Below are 14,979 nucleotides of genomic sequence, written 5' to 3'. Positions count from 1 at the left end.
GGTCGATGGTTCTACCCCAGGTGGCCGCTCGTGATAAAATAATGAACGGAGGGGCACCTGGGGTCTTCCTCCACCATCAAAGCTGGAAAGTTGCCATATGACCTAAAATTGTGTCGGTGTGACGTTAAACCCAACAAATAAATAAATAAATAAATAAATAATAGGAAAGTATAAAGCGTCCTTAATTAAATATTACAATTTGCACTTACCACTGTTAATGGTCATGAAAATAATAGGCAGCATCTAACTTTAACATGTTGGAAAAATAAAACACTTCATTAAATGATACTTTTTTCGTTTCGTACTTTTTGGACATATCTAAGAATTCCAAAAGAGACTGTAAATAGTATTTTCACGAAATTTAAAGCTATCTGACAGTCGCAAGCTATAATACATAAAATACAGACATAAAGAACCTTTGAAAGTCCAATTTATTCTAAATTCCTGAAGATGACGAAACTTTTGACTTTCCTAATGATCGAATATTTTTGACAGTAAAATGTGATTATTAATAACAACATCATCATGTTTAGATTTCAATAACTCTTGTATGAGCAAATGATTGGACATGAAGCTCCTTAGTGTTTAAAACTTTAATCTATGAAGGGTAGCTTTTTGTTTGAAGAGTGTTAACCAAAGTCAGCTGTATATGTATTTAGAAATTTGCTTTGTAGGAAAACCATGTTTTCACAAAGGAAAAAGGTATGAAGATGGTGTTAATTTCAAAGATGAATGCAACACGTGTAACTGTGAAAATGGAATTGCGGCATGTACACAGATGGCATGCAGTAAGTTTGATACTCATGTGGGGTCTTAACAAAACAAAAACAGCAAATATTTAATCAAACTATTGCTGATGTCGTATTTCTTATACGGGTTTAATGACATGTTCTTTGGAACTTTTGCATTCATTCTTCTTTATTCTGGTAAGAACAATGGACTGTTTATGTATGATTACATGCAGTGTATTGATAAAATATCATATATTGAACAAAGTCTCCAAATCCTCTGGAAACATTCTACGCAAATTTCCCCCAAAACTTCAAAATTTCATTGAAATGAGCCACACCATGATAAAACCAGTCTGGTCAGGATCCATGCTGTTTGCTAACGATTTCGCTAATTGCAATGGGCTTTGAAAGCAAACAACATCGATCCTGACCAGACTGCGCGGATCCATGCTGGTCGCAAACCCACTATGTTGGTTTTCTCATGGAGCGGCTCAAATATTTCTGCATACCATTTAGAGTTCATTGTAGTTCATTTAATCGCTATTCGAATACCAGTATTAACTTAAAATGATACTCCATCCAAAGCAACACCCGCCCCTACACCCCCGCCCCTACGTTCCCGCCCTCTCATCCAAAGTATGTATCTTAATGATCTTTCATTTCTCACGATATTTGCCACTTTTCTGACTTTTTACAACCTAAAATGGACATAATGTTCCATCTAAGTACAACATAATCTAGTCAGAAACATAATTTTCCCATTACCTATTTTTATACAGTCCAAGGAACGTACCTTTTGTCTGTTAGTTTGCGTAGTGTTGAGCTGATGAACCCAGAACTTTTTCACAGTTTGTTCGCTAATAATAGAACAAAACTAGGTTAAACGAAACGAAATAAACTCCTTACTTACCTTGACTTTTTGTTGCTAAACTTAATTTAGGGGTCATAAGAGTGTGTGACTCAGTAACATAAGGTACTACGTCGAAGACCGTTGTTTTGTATATATCCTAAATTCTGTTATTCTATTGCACTGTAACCTTATTATAACACATATGGTAATCAGCTTATCCGAGCTCATGTACCTCTTGTTTCATATTCGTATGTGAGAGATTAGAAGCCCTAAAGCCTTTTAATCTCTATCCACAGTACATAAATCGAAAAAAAAATGCAATGCTGCAAGCAATACAATACACAAATTACGAAATTCCCATGCAAGTCTCTCAGAAGGTTAAATTTCTTATTTTTTCAATTGTAAGTTGAACGTCTTTCGTATGTATACTTTAAATGGGTACGCTAAAATATTGCTTGCTTTTATTCAAGTTTGAACGTGATAAAATGTCTTGATTTTTTTTTATCAAATTCCATTCTGTGTTCAACAAATATTATGTTTATAAATGATCACAGACACTGAATGTTTCTTTTCAGTTTTGTGAATTGTTTAAATCTTTGAAGTCATTAGCTCTCAGTAGTAGCTCTCTTAAACCTTTTACATTGCTCAAATTTTAGTACATGTTGTTAAAAGCAAATGCAAACGAAATCTTATGAGCTCATTATAAAAGGGTTCTGCTCTAATAACAATTGTACTTTTTAGGATTCAAATAGCATGAAAAATGACACGATCTCTCATACACATATCTGAAATTCTGTTTCTCCCTTTAATTTATCTGAAGACAATAAAAGGTATATGGTACCAAAGATGGTCATTTCAATGGATTGTTGTACTTGTATTAGTTCAAATATAACTCTATCCTAACAATTGTATTTCGGCAAAAAAAGTTTGAACAAAGTATTTTACATTTATCCGTAAATACAATGATACCATTTTTTTTTAATGTCAAGTTTTCAAGTTTCAAGTTTAGATTCCTAACTAATTAGTAGAGAGTTTGAGATTTCAACCTTCGCCTTCCCCTTAAACGTCTCTCATATATATTTGGGGTAACACGTCACCGATATGCGTGTATTTTATTTATATCAGACGTTGCTACTAAAGTTTTCCATGTAATATCAAGTAAGCCTAAGACTTCTCTTTATCATAAAAAGCTTTGTTTCAGGATTTCTGCTTATTAAGTTATTTGATTATCCATATGTATAATTAGTCTAAATTTGATGCGAAACACTATCAATAAGTATTAGAATAATAAAGTTTTGTATGGCTAATAATTTTGACTAAATGCATTGAATTGAACCTGGAAGTATGAAGTTATCAATTGATTTTGAGAAGCATTGAGATTTTGTTCCAAAGTTAACTTCTACGGCATAATTGTATCGATTATACTAGATGGGCCTTTTTGTCGTATAAAGAGAAGTTTTGAACGTTCGAAGATGTGATATCACGAAAGTCAAAACTTCAGTCTTGTTTCATCTACTCTGTCCACATACTCGGCATCAAAGACTGAAATCTGGATGGAGGCACATGGCAGGACAGTCATTTTACTTGAAAATAAATAATTACGCGCGATTATCTTTTGGTGGAACATTTTTTTTTCACTTCCAGATAAAAAACAAAACGTTTCTGTCTGACACTTTATACGACAGTTGCGTTTTAATTATTAACATAAAATGGTACTAGTAAGTCGGAAAATTCTTTTGAAGTATCAGACAATTTCAGATCTATGATATCATGATACGAGAAGTTTCCTGTTAGCCATAAAGGATAACTCCATTTTTTACATGCACGGACCCAGAGCCTGGCAGAGGGGCATTGTCGGTCAATGCCCCCCTTTGATTCTTACATTTTACAAAGAAAATCGGTATTGAAACTAAACTCGGTGTGACTACCCCCCCCCCCCCCCCCCCACCACACACACACACCCGAAATGGATGACCCCCTCTTTAAAGTTGGTGTCCCCCTAACCAAAATTCCTGGATCTGCACATGCTTTACTTATAAAATAGTATATTCAAACAAATACATGTATATGCCCACATGTTATTTTGTGCGACAATTTCCGTCTCCACCTAAAATTTCTTGACTGTTTCGCTAGACACATGGTGACTTGGCACACTTATATTGTGCTGTAGTACTGTATGAGAGTTTGGCATTACACAGAGTCATGTAGAGTGTCATGATGCCAAAACGAATGATATCACGAGAGTATCTTACGTTTGTTTCAACTCGCTTGTTAAATGTATTCATAACATGTATATTGGCTCATGTTATCAACATATCTTTTAAAAGGTTAAATTTTCATCAGGTACATTGTTTATGAGTGTCTACAAGTAAAACGCGTCTTTTAAGGAATTCGAAGTACAAAGTACCAATTCAGAGTGAAAAAAAAAACGTTAAGAAAAACTATATGAAATACTAGTCCACAGCATGACGAATGAATCTGTCCTTTATATTTTATGGTCATGACTTCTGTGCTTGCTTTATCGCATACATTTAACTTAATTTCAAAGTATTTCGACAAACGCGTTCGTAATAATTGGTGTTTCATGTTTTTGTTTGAAAAATATTTACTGCATCATCTTTCAAGAACACCATCAACAATAAAATACGTTGATATGATTATCATTTTTACAATGCACGAAAAACACGATCATAATTACGGATAAATTGAAAGGGCGGATTAAATGTAGTAAGGTTTATTCTAAAGTTTTAAATCTCAAGGAATTTTAATCGAACTTCAACTTCATGCGTTAACTTCGCAAGAAACGTTGAAGGGGAAGGCGAAGGTTGAAATCTCAAACTCTCTAATATCGCCTGCTACGATTCTTTTCGCATGTCGCACCTAGATGATAAATAGTTTAGGCTTTACCATAAATACTTTCGGCTTGGATAATGAATAATATAATTATTATTGGACGCCAACTGCCCGATGGATTGACTTTGGTATTTATTTATAGCATATGAGCACAACCAATTACTTAAAAATTCATGTAACTACACACAGCGCTTAAGTGCTTGTGTGCTTAAAAATTCTGTATTGGAAGTGTTTTAATGATAATGTAGTATACGATCTTTCGATACTATATGTAAAATCCAAACTTAATTTTTCACTTCCATATTACATTGCTACACCAATAGGCCCTATTTATTTTACAATGTATTACCTATGATGAAAAACAAAAAGTGTACTATTCACTGTTGTGTTTTAAGCTGGAAAACCAGGAAGATGTCCAAAGCCTATCGGGACTGGTGGCGCCATGTGCATAGCCACCTGCACCTCTGACTACAGTTGTCCTGCCGACGAAAAGTGCTGCGACGATGGGTTCTGTCAAACTTGTATGAAACCAATAGATGGTGGTGCGTAAGCAGTTAAACAGTATTGAATTAGTTCCACATATTTACGAAAATATTTTAATTTGGTTTATACTTGTAAGTTAGTAAAAAACCGTATATCATACAAGATCTATACAGTGCCCTTTTCATTCCATGTTCAAAGACTAAGTAGTACAAAGGCAGTCGCCCATGTCGCCGAGTCATCCTCTTCAACATCAACAACAGAGCGATCTGACCACAAGGACAGAGCGAGAGAAAGCCCATAGAATGGAAAGAGAAATACGAGTACATTAGATATAAGCATATCCTGCTAACTTAGCCTAGCTCTTTGCGAACAGACAGACAGTCTTGTTCGTTTATCATGCACGATGTATAGCCCCGATACTTGCGAAACAATCTTTTCCTGGGAAGAACCATTAATGGCCTCTTAGTTAGTTGGGAGACACTCAACCGCATCTCGGAAATTCCCAGTGCCTTTATTCCGAGCCTCTTGATTGACAAACTTACGCAAAACAATTAGACCACCTAGCTATCCTAAATTTTTTGCAAACCCTACTCAGATTCTAAGAAAGTTATTGAAAATCATCATTTCATGATAGTTAAGCTCTAGACTTACTTTGCAAAGGGTACAGGAGGAGACATTTGAGTGTTGATAACGTTTAGCATTGTTTAAAACGTTTTGCAAGAGAGACGTTGAAGTCCGTCCTTATTGTATAGAGTTTTTGAAACAAGATTTGTATATATGTCATGCGTATGATTAGTTAGTTGTATTTTTCCTTGCAGGGAAGTCATGTTTTCATAATGGTAATGAGTACCTAGACGGTGAGAGTTTCATGGACGACTGCAATACGTGTAGGTGTATCAATGGAAATGCTGGATGTACAAGAATGGCGTGTCGTAAGTGGAAACGCCTCTTTTCAATTAAGCATGTGAAGTGTGAAGTTGTGTTTATGCCGGCACGACTCGGCGTGTTCGGTATTACGAAAGAATGTTTGTTTAACAGAAACGAAAAAGACCGAACCTTCCGAGTCTATTTTACCTTGCTTTCTGTGCAAGCAATCGCAAATGCACTGTCCAGATATGAACCAGCTATTGCAATATATTATTAACTCAAAGAAACCCTTTCTAAATAAAAGTTATATATGTATATGACAGACCTTCCTGTCTCATTCATGTTGAACATAAGCATGATAAACGGGTCGCTTAATAGCTGCCTTGTATACTGTTTAGGATAGGGTAAATACGATCATCTTCAGAAATGGCATATTCTTTTCTATTTACCATAATGTGAACACTGTTCATTTTAATTTGAATAATTGAAGAATTTGCAATTACTGTTTATTTGAGTGTTGTTTCGATCCAGCTGAGTTATATCTATTCACTGCATTAACATTGTAATGGATTTGTGTTGAATGTATAGACACCTTTGGTTATTTTAGTTAAGGTTCTGAAAATGTAGTACTTGGGTTCAGTGTTGTTATATTTTCTGGTTCTTTGGGATCATGGAGTCTATTCAACATATGTGTAATAGAGTTCCGCTTTTACCCACAAAAGTCTCTTGTCTACGAGATACGACAATTTAAAAATATGCCCTACAAATATACGTTACGGTGCATATAAGAGGGCAGAACTTGAACAGATTCAATCAAACCGAGTCTGCTATTATTCTTCTTGGTTGCATTCTTTGCTTCCAAAGGATCTTTTTACAGATTTTGTTATAAATTTTCAGCAAAGAAAGATTGCATCTACAATGGAAATACGTACAGAGATGGTGAAAAGTTCAATGACAAATGTAACGAATGTGTCTGTGTAAACGGAAATGCTAAATGCACATATAAGTCTTGTCGTAAGTGTAAATTTGAGCTTTAATGTAGCTCTGCAATGTAGAATTTTAATAAATCCTTAATTTTCAAAGCATCAAAAAATACTTGCAAATAAAAAATATAGGGTCGTGCGCTTGATTTTATGCTAGACTAATTTGAAAAGTTTGGACCTCACATAAGTTTTCTTATTGGCAATCTATGAGAAAATCACAATTTTGATTACATCAATTAGGAATTCTTCTACAATGTCGTTTTACAGCAATAATAAGCATATGGTTTGTAAAGCGATGCGCTTTCGCTGTACACTATTACCGCTAATGTTTTGCTGAAGGGATGACTTTTGTGTACCAGAAAACGGGATTGCCTATTTCCCTAGTCCAGTAATGCAGGTCTTTGTGGAAATTGGTTTATCTCGCAATTGAACAAAGAAAAAAATCCCTAAAATACCGGTATACTATAATACATGCTGGGGTAAATGTTAAAATGTTATGAAAAACAGTCGATACACTATGGTAGTCATCTCCATAGTATGTTAAATATATTTATGCTTGTGTGTGTTATTTATTTATTTATTTGTTAAACGCAAGGGTGCACTATGGTACTTATAAGCAAATTAGCCGTAGTGCCATAGTGATCAACGGATAGTCTGCAACACTCATCAGCAGCAGATCTGTTGTTTTCGGAATCAAAGAATGTGGAAGCCGCATAATGCAGACATGTCAAAATAGCGAATGTTGCCAAAGCGCAGAAATGAGTGATTAATTGATTTTTTAAAAAAAAACGAGTTTGTTAATTATCGAAATGAATAACCTCTAAAACTAACTAGTATTTCTGAAGAATAATCATCCCTAATTAGCCTGAAATGCTTTGTCGTAATTACAGTTAGCGATAACAATAATTTTTGTACGTTATTGGACACAAGGTGATTCATTTTCTTTACATGGAACCTGTTGTTTATTGCGCAATATAATGCAATATATCATGTAAATGATTCAAATGAATAAATCAGATCACGGTATATATGGTAGCAGTATTAGTGAAAGTTTATAAGTTTATACCTCATAGTAAAAGTCTGTAAAAAAATAGAAAAAGAAACCTACAGATTCAAGAAAAATCTAAGAAATCCTTGTAGCACAGCATTGTGCAATGTTGGTAACCAGGACCACGTTTTAGGCATCTGTGGTAGATCCTCTCCATTTGTATGGTACGCTATGGTAACCGAAAGGATATCTTGTTTTATCTTTTGAAAGATAGTAACGTTAATGTTTTAATAGATTTACTCACGGGTTGTCATTAATACCCAAAACGCATTTCCTTATGTCGAGTACAGACTTTATTCTGCGTTTGCCGGATATATTACGTGACGCCATTACCTCAGGTTAATCAAACTTGCAGCATTGTAAAATTATTATAATTATGGTACAAGGAATGTTGAATGTACATCGAAGGCGTGCTGGAAGTGTAGTGTTATGCTTTAAGGTGTTGTATAGGTTATTACCAATGTCAAACCGCTTCTACTATTATTTTGCTTGGTTGCGTTTAATGATTCCATGTGATATTATTATAGATTTGATTTTATTAACTATCACAACAATAGCCTTAAAGCGCGGCGTGGCGGCTCTTAAAAAGTTTCCCCACTAAACTCAGTGCTGTTTTATTTCCTGGTGCTTTAGAATCGTGAAGTTCAAGAAATGTTTTTGATAACAGAATTCCGCTAATGTGAATGTTTGGTTGGTGTTGCATATTTCACTAAGGTAATTAACCCATAGTAACAATCGAAAACTCCGTTTGTTTACGCATCCTACGTTGCCGACTTCGGCATTTTCCGTTTGTTGTAGAAATATGTTTAGTGACTGACCTCTCTACAGTTAATCACTACGCTTTCCTGTTTGATGACTAATAAATTGTAAGAGTCCATGATGCTTTTCTCCTAAATCCTACATAAAACGAACGAAGGGAGTGGAATTTTGTCTTGCAGCTTTCTTAGTCGTGTCCTTAAAAGTTAGGCTCTTTGTGCTCTGACTTCAGACAAGTTGTTGAGTACATTGGTGTAATTATACCTTCAACGCGTTTAAGCTCCCAGTACCCTTTATATATGCTACTGACCGTTCCAAGGCGGTGCACTAATTTTCAATAACTATTTTCTGTCCGTCATGTATTTAGTGTTGCGTATGTTGTCTTGTTTGTCAGATTTTAGTCTTGTCTACTGGATAGTGGTTTCACTTACGATATGATTTTAACCAAAGTTGCACACTACTTTTTTTACCATAAGATCTCGCTTTCGTTTTTGAACCAGCCATATTCCATTATGGGTTCTAGAGTCACGGCCCCTGAAAGGGCAAAATTGTCTAAATTGGTCTTGTCTGCACGTAAGTGGTTTCATTTGTGATGCACAAAACTTGTATCACCATAAGATCTCAGTTCCTTTCTTGAACGAGCAATATTCCATTCTACCATCTGTTCTAGAATTACGGCCCCTAAAAGGGCAAAATTTGCTAGTTTGGTATTGTCTGCACGATAGTGGTTTCATTTGTGATTTGGTTTTAATTGAACTTGCACAAAACTTGTATCACCATACGATCTCAGTTCCTTTCTTGATCCAGCAATATTCCACCATCTGTTCTAGAGTTACGGTCCCTGGTAGGGCCAGAATTTAGCTATTTTGGTCTTGTCTGCACAATAGCAGTTTTATTTAAGATCGGATTTTAACCAAACTTGCACACAACTTGTATCACGATACGATCTCGGTTCCTTTCTTAAACTAGCAATATTCTACCATCGGTTCTAGAGTAACGACCCCTTAACGGACCAGAGATTGACTTTTTTGGTCTTGTCTGCACAATAGCGGTTTAATCTATCATTGGATTTTAACCAAACTTGCACACAAGTTGTATCGCCATAAGTCCTTGGTTCAATACTTGAACAAACTATATTCCACATTCATATCTAGAGTGAGAGCCCTGAAAATGTGGAACATTTTGAAAATCTTCCCTTACAAAACCACATGACATATGGCTTTGATATTTAATATGTAGCAGCGTGTAGTAGTCCTTTACTAAGATTGTTCAAAATTTCCTCCTGGGGTTAAAACTGGCCCGACCCAGGAGCACATGGTTTAAATAGACTTTTATAGGGAAACACAATTCTTGTCTTGAACCAAAAGGCCCAGAACTTAGATATACTCTGAAATGATAAGACTCAATGCTTAGATATTTGGTATCTTGCATGCTCAAGTTGTTCCCTAACAAGATTGTCCAAATCATGAGTCTGGGGTCAATATAGGCCACGTCCGGCTAGTCTCTTGTTTACAAAGACTTATTTATTTTTGAAGCAGTTGCAAAGACATTTGGACCAAAAGTATTATGATTGATACAGATATTCATCTTGAATAGTCTTAACTCTGACCCACTGACATACATTTTCTCGTTTTATATGCAGATTTTAACGCTCATCTTGAATAGATAAATCGTGAGCTACTGACCTACATTCCTGTTTTTGAAGTTACAGCATTGAAATTTGGACCATGTTTATAACTTTTAATGCAAATTTCTATAGTCATCTTAAATCTTCTTATCTTCTTACCTCTGACTTACTGACCTACTTTCTTTTCTTTTCTGAAGTTACAGAAAAGACATTTGAAACAACTGTATAATGTTTGATATAGATTTTTTTCCATATTTACCTTGCATAGTCTTTATCATGACCTACTGAGCTCTCCTCTCTTGCTTTTTTATGATGCAGCATAGACACTGGACTACGTTGTATAACTTGATATGGATTTAATACTCATCTTTAATATTCTTAACTCTGACGTACTGACCTACTTTCTTTATTTTATACTACAGCAAAGTGATATGGACCACCTGTATATATTTTTCTACAGATATCAGTAGTTATCTAGTTTTTATTTTTTTTTTTTTTTTTTGTTGCATTAGCAAAGAAATTTGTTCAAATAAGCAACTAAACTCAGGTGTCCTATATAGGGCAACCACGGCTCTTCTTGTTCATTGGTTTGGTTCAATACATCCAAAGGATCTGTTTATAGATTTTCATTGAACACTTGAAGTAAAAATGTTTTCAATTTATTGCTTTCAATTTCAAGCCGAGGAAAAACCTGGAAGATGCCCGCCTGCAATGTCAGTTGGTAGTTGTGTGCATATATGTACGACCGATTGGAGTTGTAGTGGTAGACAAAAATGCTGTAGCAATGGGTGTGGCACGTTATGTATGCCACCTACCAACGGAGGTAAGTTGAAACGTGATATTCAAGGTCTGAAAATAAAAAAAAGAAAACGAAAAATACAACCTTCCCGAAAATACATTTCATATTGTGAGCATGTTGTTAAAACAGTTCAGCATGTATGCATTAAAGGGGCGTGAGGAGTGTTGCTAACTTATTTATTAACTGTCACAACAGCAGTCTTTAAATGTCGTGTGGCGGCTGTAAAAAGTCTCCCCGTACTTGGATTCAGTGTTGTTATATTTTCTGGTCGTTGGGTCCATTCAACATATGTGTAATAGAATTTCGCTTAAGCTGGTGCTAGGGTGCATGGAATATGTTGTACATTTTATTACCTTTCATGAACAGACTCAATCAAATGGAGTTTGCTATTATTCTTCTTGGTTGCATTCTGTGCTTCCAAAGGATCGTTTTTAGATTGCATATTTCATTACCTCTCAAGACTCAGTCAAACCGAGACAGCTATTATGTTGCTGGGTTACGTTTTATGCTTCAAAGGCATCTTCAAACATTTTTATTAAATCAGAATATTTCAGTGCTGCTAGTTTTCAATCATAATATAGTAGTTTACATTTCACCGAATGTTACACCCTTATTCAGCAATGATGCCTTTATAGGTTCACTCCTTCTTGTGTTAACATGAGTCGTCATTAATTATTTCACTGGCAGATATTTTATATCATTCGAAAGAACTTAAAACTGCTACTGTCACAATTATGCAATCTCAACCTTTCCATGTTCATAAGTATGAAATCTCAATATATCTACTAACCCCAATCTCTCTGGTGGGAGAAGTATAAAATCTCAACGTGTCTACTGTCATAAGTATCAACTCCAAATCTCTACTGTCACAAGTATGCACTGCCAGACTCTCTACTGTCACTTGTTTGAAATCCCAATACTTCTACTGTAATAAGTAAAGAAATCTAAATCTTTCTATTGTTAAAAGTATGCCATTCTCAATACTTCTACTATCTTAAGTATCCACTTTAAATCTCTCTGCTTTCACCAGGATGAAAGATGACTCTGATTTTGAATGCATCTGTCATAATATGGTGCTTAAGGTAGTTCTGCACGTTTTGATCGAAAATTTTTCTACAATGTAGAATTTAATTAAACTCTGATTTTTCAAAACTTCAGATTATACCTAGAATATTCAACAAATAAAAAAGAAATGGTCGTGTGCTTGATTTTTTGCTAGACTGATTTGAAAAATTCGGACCTTACGCAATATTTCATAATGAGAGTCTATGGGAAAATCATAACTTTCATAACATTTTCGCGAATAGATTTTTTTTCTACAATGTAGATTTTGATGAAACTTCTCACAGTTGTAGATAAACATGGCGCCTATAATTTGGTGAAATAAAATGGACAGGTCTGTGTGCTTATTTTTGAGATATTTGACCATGATTAAAGTAAACCGAACATTTCACGCTAATTTTAAGACATTATTTTGATTTTTTAGCGTGTCATATGTTTTCATATCATATTTTGACTTTAGAAATATAGTAACAGTGCCACTGTAATAAATTTATTCACAGGTTTCGATTAAAGCATAGAATTATTTTCATTTCCGTACGTCGAATCCAGGCTTTATTCTACGTTTTCCGGATAAATCACGTTACGCCATCACTTCCGGTTTATCAAACGTGCAGAACTACCTTAAAGAAAAACGTTCGTTTTTTCTATTAAATGAGAAACTCATTATGCAAGATACACATTTCACTAGTTGAAGGTGCGATTCGTAATATCTGGTTATCGGGTAATTGTTCCGCGGTAACTCGGCGCCTCGTTACCACATAAACAGTAACCCTCGAGCCAGATATTTTAATTTGCACTTTCAACCAGTGACAGAATTTTAAACTCTACTGTCTTAAGTATCAACAGTTAAAATATATCGAATATCATGTTAAGTGTAAGATTTTTTTCCCTGTATTTGTTTCACCCTGTGTTTGGCAAAAGTTATTATTCCTATATCACAGGAAGAACTTGCTACAGCAATGATAGAACCTTTAGTGCGCCTAGGATCATGAAACTTAATAGGGAGGTTGGTCATGACCAGCAGATGATCCCTATTGATTTTGAGGTTAGTAGGTTAAAGGTCAAGGTCACAACGACCCAAACAGTTAAACGATTTCCGGTCGGATGATAACTCGAGAATGTTTGGGTCTAGGATCATGAAAGTTGATAGGGAGGTTGGTCATGACTAGCAGATGACTCCTATTGATTTTAAGGCCATTAAATCAAAGGTCAAGGTCACAGTGACCCTGAACAGTTAAACGGTTTCCGGATGATTACTCAAGAATGCTTGCGTCTAGGATCATGAAACTTAATAGGGAGGTTGGTCATGACCAGCAGATGACCCTTATTGATTTTGAGGTCAGTAGGTCAAAGGTTAAGGTCAAAGTGACCCGGAACAGTTAAACCATCTCCGGAACATAACTTGAGAATGCTTGGGCCTAGGATCACGGAATTTGGTAGGAAGGACCAGCAGATGACCTCTATTAATTTTGAGTTCAGAAGGTCAAAGTCAAAGTGACCCAGAACAGTTAAATCGTTTCAGGACAATAACTTGAGAATGCTTGGGCTTAGGATCAAGAAACTTAATAGGGAGGTTGATCATGACCAGCAGATGACCCCTATTGATTTTGAGGTCAGTAGGTCAAAGGTCAAGGTCACATTGACCCAGAATAGTAGAACTTTTGTGTACAGTGACCAAATAATTTCTCTTTCTTGTGCAATTACTGAATGCATCAAGTTGGGGGGGGGGGGAGCATTTCGTGTTCTACAAGCTATTGTTTAATTTGCACTTTCAACCAGTGACAGAATTTTAAACTCATAAGTATCAACAGTTAAAATATATCGAGTATCATGTTGATTGTAAGATTTGTTTTTTCCTGTATTTGTTTCACCCTGTGTTTCGCAAAAGTTTTTATTCTTATATCACAGGAAGATCTTGCTACAGTAATGGTAGAACCTATAGTGACGGAGAAACTTTTAAAGATGATTGTAACACCTGCACATGTACTGACGGAAAGGCTGCGTGTACTTTAATGGCATGCCGTAAGTAATTCTGCATTTATGAATTGTACCATCGATTGAAGCCTGTCTAAGACGTATTGTACATTTTGTTGTAGTGATTGTTCATTAAAAGATAATAATATTGCCCCGAATTCGAGAAAAAAAGAATGTTCTATAATCAAAGAAGTATACCAGCTCCAGTACAGTAGTCCTTGTACGTTCAAAACAAAACAAGAGGGCCAAGATGACCCTAGGTCGCTCACCTGAGAAACACACCATAATAGTGTAAACATGTTTGACCTAGTGATTTCATTGAAACAAATATTCTGACCAATTTTTATTAATATTGGACCAAAATGTAGTCTTTTAAGTGTAAATAAGTATTTTCTTCAATTTGACCTAGTGACCTAGTTTTTAAACCAAGATAACCTACATTCAAACTTGACTTAGATGTGATCAAGGCTATCATTTTGACCAAATTTCATTAACCTCAATTGAAAAATACAGCCTCTATCGCATACAAAACGTTTTTCTTTGATTTGTCCTAGCGACCTAGTTTTTGACCCCAGATGACCCATATTCAACCTTGACCTCAACTTCATCAAGGCTATCATTCTGACCAAATTTCATGAAGATCAATTGAGAAATACAGTCTATATTGCAAACACAAGGTTTTTCTTTGATTTGAACTAGTGACCTAGTTTTTGATCATATATGGCCCATATTCTAAGTTGACCTAGATTTAATCAAAGCAATCATTTTGACGAAATTTATGAATACCCAGTGTAAAATGCAGCCCCAATTGCACACACAAGGTTTTCCTTTAATTTGACCTAGTGACATAGTTTTTGACCCCAGATGACTCATATTCAAACTCCACCTAGATTTTATCCAGAGAAACATTCTGATTAAATTTCATGAAGATCCGGTGTAAAAGTCC

The 14,979-nt window shown here is 35.3% G+C and overlaps 1 protein-coding gene across 5 annotated transcripts in view; it reads left to right on the top strand.

Annotated features, from left to right (window-relative positions):
• The window catches only part of LOC123560965 (kielin/chordin-like protein), a 71,842-nt gene that overhangs the window by 41,599 nt on the left and 15,264 nt on the right, over positions 1 to 14,979 (top strand). For all 5 annotated transcript variants that reach the window (XM_053552363.1, XM_053552362.1, XM_053552364.1 and 2 more), the window contains 6 exons: positions 675 to 788; positions 4,830 to 4,976; positions 5,736 to 5,849; positions 6,682 to 6,798; positions 10,878 to 11,021; positions 13,968 to 14,081. In XM_053552363.1, the coding sequence (XP_053408338.1) occupies positions 675 to 788; positions 4,830 to 4,976; positions 5,736 to 5,849; positions 6,682 to 6,798; positions 10,878 to 11,021; positions 13,968 to 14,081 (750 nt within the window). The remainder of the gene's footprint in view (positions 1 to 674; positions 789 to 4,829; positions 4,977 to 5,735; positions 5,850 to 6,681; positions 6,799 to 10,877; positions 11,022 to 13,967; positions 14,082 to 14,979) is intronic.

This window comes from Mercenaria mercenaria, chromosome 10, assembly GCF_021730395.1.
Source record: "Mercenaria mercenaria strain notata chromosome 10, MADL_Memer_1, whole genome shotgun sequence".
Lineage (NCBI taxonomy): Eukaryota > Metazoa > Mollusca > Bivalvia > Venerida > Veneridae > Mercenaria > Mercenaria mercenaria.
Note: the sequence above shows the minus strand (reverse complement) of the source record. Positions and strands in the feature narration are given on the sequence as shown.